At 36.4% G+C, this 13,577-nt stretch overlaps 1 protein-coding gene across 1 annotated transcript in view; it reads left to right on the forward strand.

Moving 5' to 3' along the window:
* The window catches only part of LOC129280495 (glucokinase regulatory protein-like), a 24,601-nt gene continuing 11,024 nt past the window's right edge, over window positions 1-13,577 (forward strand). The window contains exons 1-11 of the mRNA XM_064111895.1: window positions 1-320; window positions 2,489-2,616; window positions 3,151-3,212; window positions 3,874-3,942; window positions 4,353-4,421; window positions 5,456-5,596; window positions 6,116-6,169; window positions 7,894-8,029; window positions 9,733-9,797; window positions 12,203-12,325; window positions 13,335-13,483. Coding sequence (XP_063967965.1) covers window positions 2,514-2,616; window positions 3,151-3,212; window positions 3,874-3,942; window positions 4,353-4,421; window positions 5,456-5,596; window positions 6,116-6,169; window positions 7,894-8,029; window positions 9,733-9,797; window positions 12,203-12,325; window positions 13,335-13,483 — 971 coding nt within the window. The 5' untranslated portion in view covers window positions 1-320; window positions 2,489-2,513. The remainder of the gene's footprint in view (window positions 321-2,488; window positions 2,617-3,150; window positions 3,213-3,873; window positions 3,943-4,352; window positions 4,422-5,455; window positions 5,597-6,115; window positions 6,170-7,893; window positions 8,030-9,732; window positions 9,798-12,202; window positions 12,326-13,334; window positions 13,484-13,577) is intronic.

The raw sequence follows: 13,577 nt of genomic DNA on the forward strand, positions 1-13,577 counted from the left end.
ATTCTGAGCAACGTGAATGCTTACGACCGGCGCGGCACTGGTGGCACTGGTCGTGGCCCGTGGCCAAGTCCACGCACATGCGTACTCTTAATCCGAAGACGCAAGTCATGAATATTCATATGTTGGTCCAGAACTCAGTGGGAAAAATAATTTCGCTGGCGGCCCTGCGCTGGCTTGTACTTTGCTTGTATACACTGTTCGAGTTGAGGAAGAAGACGCGGTCGATGCTTCCCCTTCTAAGACTAGTTCTACAACCATTTTACACAGTTGTTTCTGTAGAACTTGTTCCTATGAGGCGATTTCCAGTCGGTGTCATCGAAGTAAGTGAATATTTCTTTGGTAGACATGGTGGCTTAAGATTAAGAATACACGGATAGAGCTGGGCATTAATTAAGTAAGACAAGTTTTACATGTACTTGTATTACTATTTGTAATCTGCCTAGCAAAGATCTTTACTGGGGACCACTCACACTGCTGGCTGCAGCGCGCGCGCGTGGCCTGGCAGCCCAAACAAGTCCCGGGCCTGGCGTCTCCGGGGCTTTATATTCCTCAGAGTCAGAAATGTCTCTACTTGCAGCTAAAACAAGAACAACAGTGTTACTAAACACTGTTCTTGTTTTAGCTGCAGTGCAAGTATTAAAAATAGAGATCAAGATCACCAAGTGCCAGGTTTACTGGGACTAGATCTAGGCCTACTAAAAAAAGTCGATCGAGAGCTAGTACTGCGTAATACTAATATTGTCATCTTGTAAAATTATGAGATGTACAAAATGTTGGAAAGGTTTCAAAACAAGTTTGTTGAGAGTCCAATAAAATGACCACCCAAGTGTCTAACTCTAGATCTAAAAAAAAACAAAAATTGCCAAACTTAGATTAAGTTAGATTTTGAAAGAAATTGTGAAATTGCTGAGGAATCAGCTTAATAATAAGCATCACAAGCAAGATTTCAGGTCTTTTGCCATGAAATGAACACTGTCCTGCATCCCTTTTGGAGGCAATACATACAGTAACTCTTTCAATTACTATGAAAATACTTCCTGCTTTTATAATTGGAATGACATTTTTAATTTTTCGTACTGAAATATTAATAATTATGAAATAGGTGTATTATTTCAAGCATCTCGATTGGCCAATACGCATCACATGACATCCAACTTTTTTTGTGCATGCACGGCAGTGCAAAAGGTGCGCAACGAAAATTGACATTGCATGCTCAAGCAGACCAGTGTGGTAGAAGTCCCGAGAGAAGTCCAAAAAAACTGTACTGTAACTTTTTAAGAATTTGTTTCTGTGTTGCTGTTTTATAAAACAAATAATGCACTTACTCTGTGGTGCGTAAAAGTAAATTCAGAGAAAGCTCGGTTTCTTCAGATGGTGCACACTGGGCACTCGCCGCCAGCAGCTCATGCACATATCTAAAGAAACCTTGCGTGGTCTGCATTTCCACTAACACACTCGGCTGCATGCATTGTTTGTATACTGGTTACTCTTTGAAATACTGTTAATACTACATGCATTTATTATTGGAATGAAATTGTAAATTTTTTTGTAACGAAATATTGATGACACACATCAAATCAAGTTCAAATTTAAACGCTTTTGTAGGCAACACAGCAACTTTTAGGAATTAATATGTTAATACTTCATGCTTTTATAAATTTTAAATTTTCCGTACTGAAGTATTGAAAACTAGTTATTTCTTTACAACAACTTTTTGAGTAATACTACATTTATTATTGGATTAAAATTTTGAATTGTTTGTAATGAAATATTGATTACTGGTTATTTCTATACCAGTACTTGCTTTTCTATTGAACTTCAAGTAGTGTCATCTAATGTCAAATGGAGGCTTTATTTGTATGTAGCCTTTATAAACAGGTATTCACATTCACTGTTGATGATTTTATATGCAATAATGGCTTTTTAATATATGTTTAATGTGGTACATGTATTTTGATGTTTGTTGACTCAGAGTTGGTAACAAAACAAACTTCTGATATGGTTAAATAACTTTAGACACACTTTGAACGTGTGCTTATTTGTATGGACAATTTTGATTGTAATCACTTAGACTTCATTATTATGGTTAAGTTTATAAACTCAACTCATCTACTATAATATAGTGGCAAAACTGGCAATTAACCACAGAAAATCTAATAAAATAAGTGGTTACGGCAACTACATTCATGTAGATTAATTTATGATTTTGGTTTAATATGTGAGGATTTAAGCATAGAGATGAAACTATAAAAAAGAATCTGAAATAAAAAGGATGCAAGTTTTTAGTCAGTCTGTTAGAAGGCTATATTTGATATCAATGATAGTATTGAACCCTCCCAAAAACCTTGTTGACAGGTGCATTTAAGGGTGAATTTTGTCATTTTGTAATTAGTTTGTTGACAGGCTTATATGCAAGGGTTGGATTATGTCATGTTTAATTTGATTACGTTAATAATTTTTCTAATTAAAAAAAATGACTAATGTTTAGGTTGTGATATGGAAAACTGCCAAAGATGGAAGACCAATCCACAGCCATGAGACGTTTGAAGCAAGAACAACGAATAACAGAGCTGAGCAACACTAAGAGTAAGAACATCGATACTGCCAGCATTCCAGGTGATTGTGAAAGAAGTTTGAGTTTTATAGGGAAGCAATTATATATCTGATCAGGCGGCATGCATGGGCTGGGCTTAAGAGTGGGTGGAAGGGGGTGGGGGTGACCATTCCTTCATAATGTAAAGGAAATATATTAAAGAGTAAGAAAGAGGAAGAAGAATATAAAAAAAGAAAGAAATATTCAATTCATTGACACACACAATAAAATGTCCCTTTTAGGCCCCCCCCCCTCCCCCGCCCCCATCAAAATACGCTGGCACTGCCCCTGACAGCATTTAATCGATGGGTAAAAAAGGTAGAATCAGATGAATTGAATTTTTGAAAAGTATGTCTGTTTTGGTATTTGCTGAACTTGAAATGCCCCTTTTATGTTTGTTTCTAATTTCTATTTTTCTAAATGTATTTTGTAAATTATCTGTATTCCACATATCTGAAATATTGGATCCATCCGTGTTCATGCTGTCGTGTTGATTCTCATACTTAAAATCCAATTGATTAAAAATCTGTACCATTTGTCTTTGTGTCTTGTGTTAGAAATCATTGACATACTGCATGCATGTGAAGAGGAAATATTCAGTGGCTGGCAGAATTATCAGGTACGTATTCTTTTTAATGTGTTTGATATACAGGAGAATGATCCCATAATCTGCCAGAAATGGGGGGGGGGGTATAAAGACATCATGAATGCTTTTCATTTCATCATTTCTCTCTCTAAAAAGGATCTTGTACAGTAGGTTTCTTGCATTTCCCATTGTGTTTTGTTTATATTGAAATGGATGGATAAATAAGGCAGAGATGATGTGTGGGATTCCTGCAGAATGATGAAGCTTTGACTTTAAAATTTCAATTTTTTTTTTTCAATTTTTAATCTCACAATTTTTGTACTTTTAGAAAACAAAGGGGTATTTCAGGAGGCAGGTTGTGACCAACCTACCGAATGGGGGTCCAGGTTTTACCATTTGAGGGGAGGGGATGCCGAAGGGCCACTTCTGTGTGTGTTTGTGCTAAAAAACAAAATGGTCACCATGCTGTGGAAGGAAGTGGGTGAATAAAATGTCTCTGAAGAGGTTTCAGTGGAGGCCTACCAATTTTCTTTCATTTCAAATGCAATTCCCCCCCCCCCCCCACACACAACCACAACTGTGCCCACAAGCTGAAATACCCTGCCACCACCCCTAATTTCAATTTCTGTTACTTGTTTCTTGAACTTTTCTATAAACTTGTTTTTAACATTTTATATTTCTGTTATTACTGCAGACATTATTTTGCAAGGATTTTGTAGAGAAGCTCAGTGAGGTGTCCAAACATGCAACCGACTTTATTAAGGTAATTTGTTATAGAGAGCAATATAATGAATGCCATAAATGTAATAAGTTTGTTTTCAAAAGCAGTCTTTAAGTAAGGTTGCCACTGATGTTTGTTTTACAAGACCAATTAATTTTTATTTGGCAGAGTTGTCAGTACAATATGGAAATGTTTCGCTTTCTATTTGATCTAGAGCAAATTTATGACACAGTGGCTGATATTACTTTTATAGTCATTTTTGCTTGTTTTGATTTGTCTTTGACTCGTGATAACACTATATTGCTAATTTGTTATTAGGAAACTAAACACGTTTTAGTTTCTACTGATAATAAATGTCAAGGACCTCATGTGATGTTTTTTTCATAATATGATAATTTTTTTTTACTCTAAAGATGGCACTTCTTATTTGGGTTTTTACTTTCTCCATACAGGATTCTTCTGATAATGCTATTATCCTTAGTGGCTGTGGAACGTCGGGAAGACTTGCCTTTTTCATTTCTGTAAGTTGAAAAAGAAGTATTGCATCAGCGAATAGATTATTTAGTAGCTTTTCTGTCGGGTAGCCGATGATAAGATGCATATGTATGATTGATTGTAATTTCTGGTACTTGGCATGGCTATATCATATGGCATTTAGAATGAACAGGCCTGTGTGGAGTGTTGTGGCCCAGTGGATTAGTTTTGAAATAGAGGGTTGCAGGTTCAAATCCCAGCCATGGCATAATTTTCTTCGGCAAGAAATCCATCCATGTTGTGCTGCACTCAACCCAGGTGAGGTGAATGGGTATCTGGCAGGAATTTATTCCTTGAAATGCCTCTGCGCTATAAAAGGCTGCGGAGGTAGAGCCAGGGGAAGTCTTTTGGAAGCGTATAGGGGCGTTATGTCATAATGTGATGTGCGCTATACAAGAACTATATTATTATTGTCTGTTATTGTCCCTGCTAAATAAACTATATTATTATTATCAAATTCAACCTTCCATTACTCAAATATACACCCAAGATGAATCAGTTATCAAGACCGGATTATTAAAAACATGTGTTATATACCTCTTTTAGCAGGAGTTCCTCTGATTATGACAAACAGATTTTGGTGGTTTGCAAAAATTTGACTTACATATAGGCAAAGTTACCTGTAATTGATTAATCAACAAAGCAGGGAAAGTAAGAGGAAAAAATCTCAATGTCTTGCATGAGTTTCAGCACAAAGGGTTATCTTTTGTAAGTGGGGGGGGGGGGGGGGGGGACGTAACAAAGATTCCCCTTCCCCCCTCCCCCCCCCAAAAAAAAGAAGAAGATTATCCTTGCGCTGACACCTCAATGTCTTGAGTATCATACATTCAATCCATACCTACAATATTTTTTGCAAAAAGGCTTTGAATGTTTCATGTTTAGAAGAATTCAAAATGCCTTATAATTCCCATCAATCTACATGTATATTTTGATAAATTAATCAAATTTTCAAGATTTTTTACTCCTGGTTGTTGAAGAACTGGAGTTAGCAGATTCGCTATATTTCATTATTTTAATGCAGACCAAGATGAACAGCTTGCTACAGGAAAGGGGATTCCCCGAATGCTTTGATTACATCATCGCCGGGGGCAAAAGGGCATTGACACATTCTGTTGAAGCATTTGAAGATAGCCCAGCAGCAGGTCAGGATGAGCTCATCAAGGTCAGAATAAAGCATTAACAGATATGATATGAGACTGAGAGTCAGTACTACATGTATATATGCACTGGCATTAGAGGCAATAGTATGAAAATATGGACTGGTATGAGAGGCAATAGTTGTTTCTCTTGGCTGAAAGGCACTTCAAGATTAATCCTATATCGTAAAGAAACCTCTATGTCTTAAATATTGACCTGGTATTAGTCCCAGGGTATTTCTAGTGTAACCTAATTATGTAGTCTGCTTATAAATCTGTATAGTTTTATCCTAAAAGTCATTTATTTTTTAATTTGAACCGGTGTAAATTTCTTTATCATTATGTTGATCCATGTGTATGATTTTTATTCGGTTTTGAATAAATTAATTCACTATGTAATCCTTGCTTTTGATTGGCTGCTAAGTCATTTTACCATGGTTCATTTATGTAATCAAATTCGCATAGCTAGAATAGTAGGGAAAGTACCAGCTTATATCAATCCTTCACATGTAATGTACTTGTGTTGTATTTCATATGATTTGCAGGTCTCTGAAGGAAAGAAGAAGGTTCTTTTTATCGGAATTTCTTGCGGACTTTCAGTAAGTATGCTGATTATCAATAGGAGGCATTTAGCTCTTGGTATGACTGTAATAGAAATTCCAAAATGGGGGAACACTTCAAAGCACTAGTTTTATAGTTTTGACCCCTTTCCTTTTGATAAATTTAGTTCTTATAAGGCTTAATTGTCTTATTGAGATGAGAGTGTACTCTTTAGTTCAGTGCACTAACTGGTCCTAGCCATTATACACTGTATTAGCCCAAGGCGACAAGGCAATTGCTTTCAGCAACTAATTTGCCTCTGCTGTGCACTTGAAATACCCCCATTACCGACAATAATTATCTTTTGAAAGGCATACATAGTCTTACTCAGAGAAAACTATTTTTTATTCAGTGCACTACCTATTCCTAGCCATCATATTAATAATAATAATGCATATGATTTATATAGCGTCTTTTCCATTTTGATTAAATGCTCAAGGCGCTTAAATGTACATAAAAGTAAAGAGAACTATTAAAGAGAAGTACAAGAAAGGGTAAATTACAAACGAGGAAAAATGTCTGTCTTCAAACCTATAGTACCTGCTGGTGAACAAATGCAATTTTAGGTTGCCCTTAAAGGATGTTGCAGAGTTTGAGTTCTTCAGCTCCTGTGGTAGTGAATTCCACAGGGCTGGTCCGGCATGAGCAAAGGCTCGATCGCCCCTAGGATTTTTTAGATAGTGGAATATGTAAGAGACTAGATTGGGATGATCGCAGTGTGCGTGCAGGTTGATAGTGGTGTATAAGAGACTTGTTGTAATCGGGTGCAGATCCAATATTAGCCCACAATAACAAGGTGATTACTTCCAGTGCCCACCACACTTGCCAGCATGCTTCATTTGAAATTCCACCATCACGGACAATGGTCCTAAGGGGCTTTCTACAAAACTGCATTGCTTTATTCCTGCAGACTCACTGCAGGGGCTGACTTGTGGCATCTTTTTCCTCTTATCCTCATGTCCTTAAGGCCACCGCACACCTTACGACTGTTCGCGATCCGATTTTAGAACAAATCGCATTGTGCTCATTTTCTGAAAATGTGAATGGAAAATATTATTTTATTTGAGGTTAAAATTAATTGCAAAAATACTAATATAACCATTTTGAAAGATTGCAAGCTTTTATTTTGGAGTAAAGGCCAAATAAGTTTCAAATCGTACGACTGCTGTGACGTCAATACGACTAGATATTAAATTCGCTTTTATTCTAAGCAGGATGATAGCATAGTCACAGATTTGAACATAGGTATTTGTACGATGATTTAGAACATTACAGAGTAAGATATTCCAAGTCTCAATATTAGCATCAAATTCTACTATATGTTTAATTCTGAAATCAGGTCGCAGACCAGTTGTAAGGTGCGCGGTCGCCTTTAGGCATCTGGTCAAACATCAGAGCCACGTCTTTCCTGCAGGAATATTTTCATTACAAATCATTGCAGTAAAGACAAAGCAATGTGGACTTCAAGGAGGCTAATATCGTGGGATTCCTTCTAAAATATGTGGAACAGGTTGCCTTTTTTGCTTATCCTTGTTCTCATAAAATCAATTACATACTCGCCCAACTTTTGTTTGATTTATTGTTCATTTCTGTGTTATTGCACATCTCAAAGACATGTCACAGGCTTTGACAAGTTGCCTTATTTGTTTACCCTTGTTCTTTACTTTATACTCACCCAAATCTTGTTTGATTTCTTCTTCATTTCTATTTTTGTTTCATTCAGGCTCCATTTATAGCAGGCCAGTTGCACTATTGCATGTCTCACCTAGAAACATTCCTACCAGTCCTACTAGGGTTTAATACTTTACACATGGTCAGTGATAAGGCTATAGAAGGTTGGGATCAGTCACTCTTATCAGGTGATTACCAATTTCATTAATTTATTTGATTTTACTTCATTTGTTTTGTAACTATTTTTTCTCATTTTGTTTTGTATGATTTCAGTTTAATTCAGTTCAGTTGAACTTTGGCTTGTCCTGTCTTTGCCTGTCTAACTCTCCTAAACTTATAATTATAAATCTTTACCTGAAGTATTCGTCCTTTCATATTTTTCATATTATTCTTCTTTACTGTTTGAAAAATATGTAAGCTTTTTGGTGTTTTTATTTGATTTTATTTATTTTTAAGACTTTCTGAAATACATCTCATATGAAAATCATTTTGGTTTCTACAAATTCCTAGTTTTATTTATCTACTTTATATTGTCACTTGATCCCATGTTGTCATAACTTTGAGTTATGGTTGAAAAGTGATCAATTAATTCAGGGAGTTGCACTAAGGTTGTTAGGATGTTAGCTGACAGCGTTGGTTTGGTTCCTTAGTTTGTTTAGTTTAGTTTAGTTTACTCCAACGATGTTGTAGGACTAAGCCTGTTCATCGATCAAAGTAGAATGTCTATTGCTGCTTTCCTTCAGACAAAATTAGATGCGCTACTTATGTTGGCAGGGAGGGATGGCAGGGGTATTGTAAGACAGCAAAAAATCCATGAAAACACACGAGAATCGAAAATCACTCAAAATCATAGGCAATCTTCTCCGAATGCTTATCCAGTCTATTTTTAAATGCAATCACCGAAAAAGCAGTAACCACATGTTCTGGGAGACTGTTCCACACATCTATCACTTGGTTTAGCAAAGAAAAACTTGCGTACATCAAGACGTGAATATCTTTTCTCTAGCTTTAAGGAATGACCACGTGTTTTACCACCATTTCTCAGACAGAAAAGCTCAGAACTTGTATCATAGTAACCATGCAGATATTTGTACACGTCAATCATGTCACCTCTTTTATGTCTGACTGAGTGATGCAATTTCAGGAGGCGAAGACGTTCAGAGTATGATAGGTGCTTAATTCCTGGGATCAATTTAGTAGCTCTACGTTGGACACTCTCTAACCGCCTCTGCTCACCCAGCTTATGCGGTGACCACGCAGCCTGGCCATACTCTAAGATTGGGCGAATAATACCCTTAAACAAAAGCTTAATAGAGGTCTTATCCAAATGTACAAAAGTTCTTCTTATAATACCAAGCAGTCTATTAGGCTTTGACACCACTTTAGAAATGCGCTCCTTGAAAGAAAGACGTGAGTATTAAAGGATTTGACAGTAGTAGTGCATGCAGTGTTTAATGCTTTTATGTGAATATGATGAAACAATTAAGTCCCAAATAAAAAATAAATAGTTTGCTGCTCAATGTGAATAATTATAGATTTTTTTTAATCATTGCAAGCATTGAACTAATCCTTGTTGCTCATGAAAAGAACTGTTGTTACAAATAATTACAGACCATCTTTCTACTTTTAAACAGAAAATGAAATAGGACTTAATGATGAACTACAACTTTGTGATTTGATGTCATCTTTAAAGTCACTGTTATTATCAGAATCCAGCCTGAGATTAAAGTATTTTATTGATAAGTGTCTACCACCAAGCACTGTTATGTACCTCAAGTAATTGAAATGTGCACATTTTTGCACATCCAAACTGATTTTTTCATAATTTGTATGTTCTAGTTATATTTAAAAATCATACATTTGACTTCACTCTATCATTGTTTTTTTTCAGTAACTGAACGTTTAAAGCTTTTGGAGAAAAATGGCCAGGGGTATATTTTTAATCCAATTGTAGGGGTAAGTTCTAGTGATCTAGTAATATATTGCTCATTGACAAAGATAGATGTTTTGTTTATTATGCAAATATCTATTGCAGAGAATATGAAAATGAGGTAGTGTTCTTTTTTCCACAATCATAAAAATCTACCGTTTTTTGGTAGGCTTTCACTGGCGAGGTTGCAAGCTTTGTCAGACTTATGTTGTTGCTGGTTTTGTTGCTAGGGCAGCACAACAAAGCATTAGAATGGGACCAAATGAGGAGAGATTACGTATCATTTCATAGTTTCATTGAAAACAGGAAGCCATTAATACTGCTCCAGATGACATGAAACCTAGACTCTGGAAGCTTTACCTAGATGACGTCCTTGCCATTGTGGATAAGAACAGTATGGACTGGGCCTCATTGCATAAAAGTTACCATTACCATAACTTTGCCATCCAATGGTAATCACCATTGTAACGATGATCAGCAGCCAATCAGAATCAAGGATTCCATGCAAATTACCATTGCATGGCAAAGTTACCATAATGGTAACTTTTATGCAACAGGGCCCCGATTACTCCCTCAGCTACTTCTCCAGATACGACAAAGGTCTGACGAAGCCTCCCAAGTGAAGGCTTTTAACCTCCCCCCCCCCCAAAAAAAAAGGTAAATTTTTGTGATTGTGAAAAAAGAATGTTTCTTATGTATAAACACTAATCAGATGAATCTTTTCAGTGGTGTATGAACAGATAGTTTAAATCCCTTAAAATAAATTCTAAGAATCCCTTTCACTATTTCTTTCAGTTGATAATTTGGTATTTATTATTTGTAACTGCAAAATATTCCTCTCATGAATAGAAAATAGAAATGACTCTTTATGAGCAGGGTGCAATACTTGTATGTATCTCATTAGATGAAGAATAAACTAGGAAACTAGAGAAGTTATGAAATGCAGGTACGCATATTGTAACTTAATCCTGTAACATCACCCCTATCTTGAAAATTTATATGGACCGCTTGTCTTCAAAATCCTTCTTTTGATCTTTCATACTGTCATTAGAATTTCCCTACTTACAATAAATCTTACTACTAACCATCACAGATCTTCAACTGCCAATATTGCCCCAACCCCAATAATTCCCTGTTGGATTTTTTTTCAAAATTGAAAATGGCCTTTTTTCAAAGCGTAATGTGCCCTTTTTCGAAATGAAATACCCTTTTTGAAGTTGACCTAAAACATCATACAATTTAGGTAAGAAAACCACAAAATTTTTGGCTTGAGCTTCGCACTCGCATCAGTTATTAGATAGTAAGTTACTCCCCCTGTTTCTGATTTTAAAATTGCTTAGAATGTCCAGTTTTCTGCTTGGAATATCACAAATTTTCCAGTTTCAAAGAAATCATGGGGGGAACAGGCCATTGCTTATCGGGGGCAAACACTGTGGAATAAGCCAGTTCGTAGTTCCTTTCTGCGCATGATCAAAAGATTATACGCATGATCAGAGGAAGGTCATTTGTACTAAAGTGACATGGTGGTTTAAAATCTAATGAGATAAGCACCAACTTTGATGTCTTGATTATTCATATATTCTTTTGAATTGTGGTTTTCATTTACATCCACAAAAAACAACAATGCATCCATGAACGACTGGTATTTCACAGTTTGCCAAGTACATTGTGTAACATGCTATGATATGCATTCAAAGTAGGAATGCAACAAATACCTTCATAAAGTGTTCATTGGTGTGCTATTCTAGTCACCTGGTCTATTCAATTTCTTCATCCTGCTATGTAAGGCAAGCTTACATAATATCTTGCTTTGAAATCTGCCTATCATAATGAAGAAATGAAAGGTCATTTGACCAAAATTGTCCATGAAGTAACTACGAACTGGTCTATTCTCTTCCTCTGGGTTTGAAAATCCAGACATCAGCAACCATCTCCAGGGGCAACCTGAGGACGGACCTGTATAATGGTGCTTTTTGACACACAACCACCCGTGCAGTGAAGGATATCCTGGCATAGTTTGAATTTGCAATGTACATTTGCTTCCTTCTTTAATTTGCTCTAAAGTGCCTTGAGCATCGAAGTAAGATGCACTATACCATTTCTATGGACCGGACATGGTGGCTCAGTGGTAGAGCGCTCGCCTTATGAGCAGGAGGTTGGGGTTCAATCCCTGACTGAGTCATACCAAAGACTTATGAAAATGGGACCTTCTGCCTTGTCAAGCGCTCGATGTATAAGAATGGAGAAAGGTTATAATAACATATATTATAAAGGGCCTGCTGTGAGAACAGCTTACAGCTGAAGTGGCTTCCCTTGGTGAATAAGAATTATTATTATTATTAGTAGTAGTATTATTATTGTTATTATTATTATTATGATGATTATTATTATTATTATTATTATTATGTATTGTTAATATTATTCATTTTAGCCAGAAGCCATCACAGGTTCTTCAAGAATGAAAGGAGGCGGAGCTACAAAGTTAATACTGGAGACCTGTTTCCTCACTGCACTTTCACAGCTTGGTCAATCCTCACAAGAAAAGGATGAAAAGGTGAAACAGTATTTTTTATTTCTGATGCACTGTACTCTTTTGCTGGTTCATGTCTGACATAACTTCAGAAGATGGAAACGAAAGGCATTTTGATTTCTCAGATCCAATTTCATTTTCATTTTGCAAGCTGATTGAAATCAATATAACTATAGATATAAACAGTAGAGATGAGCAAGTGAAGGGTTTTCTTCAGTGTCTCACCGCTGCTTGGCATTCACTCAAGGCATTTCTTATCAAGACAGAGACTGAGATCAAAACATTAGTATGAGACTGACATGAGACTCCAGACATACAATCCTTTTCTCAAGACATGTCTCAATACAGCCAACTCACTGATTGAGCTCTCAAAGCAGAGATTGACTCTTCAAGCTAAGGCTCTTTTCAGTGTTTCGCTGATGTTGAGACAAGATACATCACCCTTCAAAACAGATGCCAAGACCAGGGGCCTGTTTCATAAAGGACTTGCAACTGTTGTAAGGGTATATTGTCAATTCGTCCACGGCCAACTCGTCCACTCGCCACATGGTCTACCTTCATTTAGTCTAATGCCATTCCTTCCATCCGTCTCATAACCATTTGGTCTAATATTTGTTTTATTTTCATTCATTTTTCCCAATTAACACTTAGTCTGATTTATAGACCAAATGGTATATGGACTAAATGGCTATTGGACCAACTGGTTATTAGACGAAATGATGAGTGGACAAAGTGGCAATTAGATCATGTGGATTTTGGACAAATGAAAATAAACTGTTGTAACTTTGCCATTATGGCAACTATCATGGAACCTTTGTTATGATTGGCTGCTAAGCCCTGTTAAGATGGTAGTTGTCATAATGGCAAAGTTACAAAAGTTGCTTTATAAAACGGTCCTCTGAACATTAACATCAGAGACAAACACAAAACTCCAAACATACAATCCCTTTGTCAAGACATGTCTCAAGTAACCCAACCAATAAAGATTGGTCTGTATGTTTACCATCCTGTCAATGATATTCTTCCTTTATAGATGAATACAGACAATCCTTCAGCAGATGACTCTTTCAAGCCAGAAGAAATGATTACCAGTCTCTTTGAGTGCTACAAACAGGTTTGGGAGACATCCTACCAATATTCAAAGGACCAACTCTCTAAACTACTGGAACAAGCTGGAAAGACGTAAGTATTGTGATCCTACCCTGTTTTTCGTTAGTAGGTATACCTATTTCTTTCGAGGGTTGTTAACCATGTTCCAATTTTCTTTTGTAAACTG

This window comes from Lytechinus pictus, chromosome 17 (assembly GCF_037042905.1).
Source record: "Lytechinus pictus isolate F3 Inbred chromosome 17, Lp3.0, whole genome shotgun sequence".
NCBI lineage: Eukaryota > Metazoa > Echinodermata > Echinoidea > Temnopleuroida > Toxopneustidae > Lytechinus > Lytechinus pictus.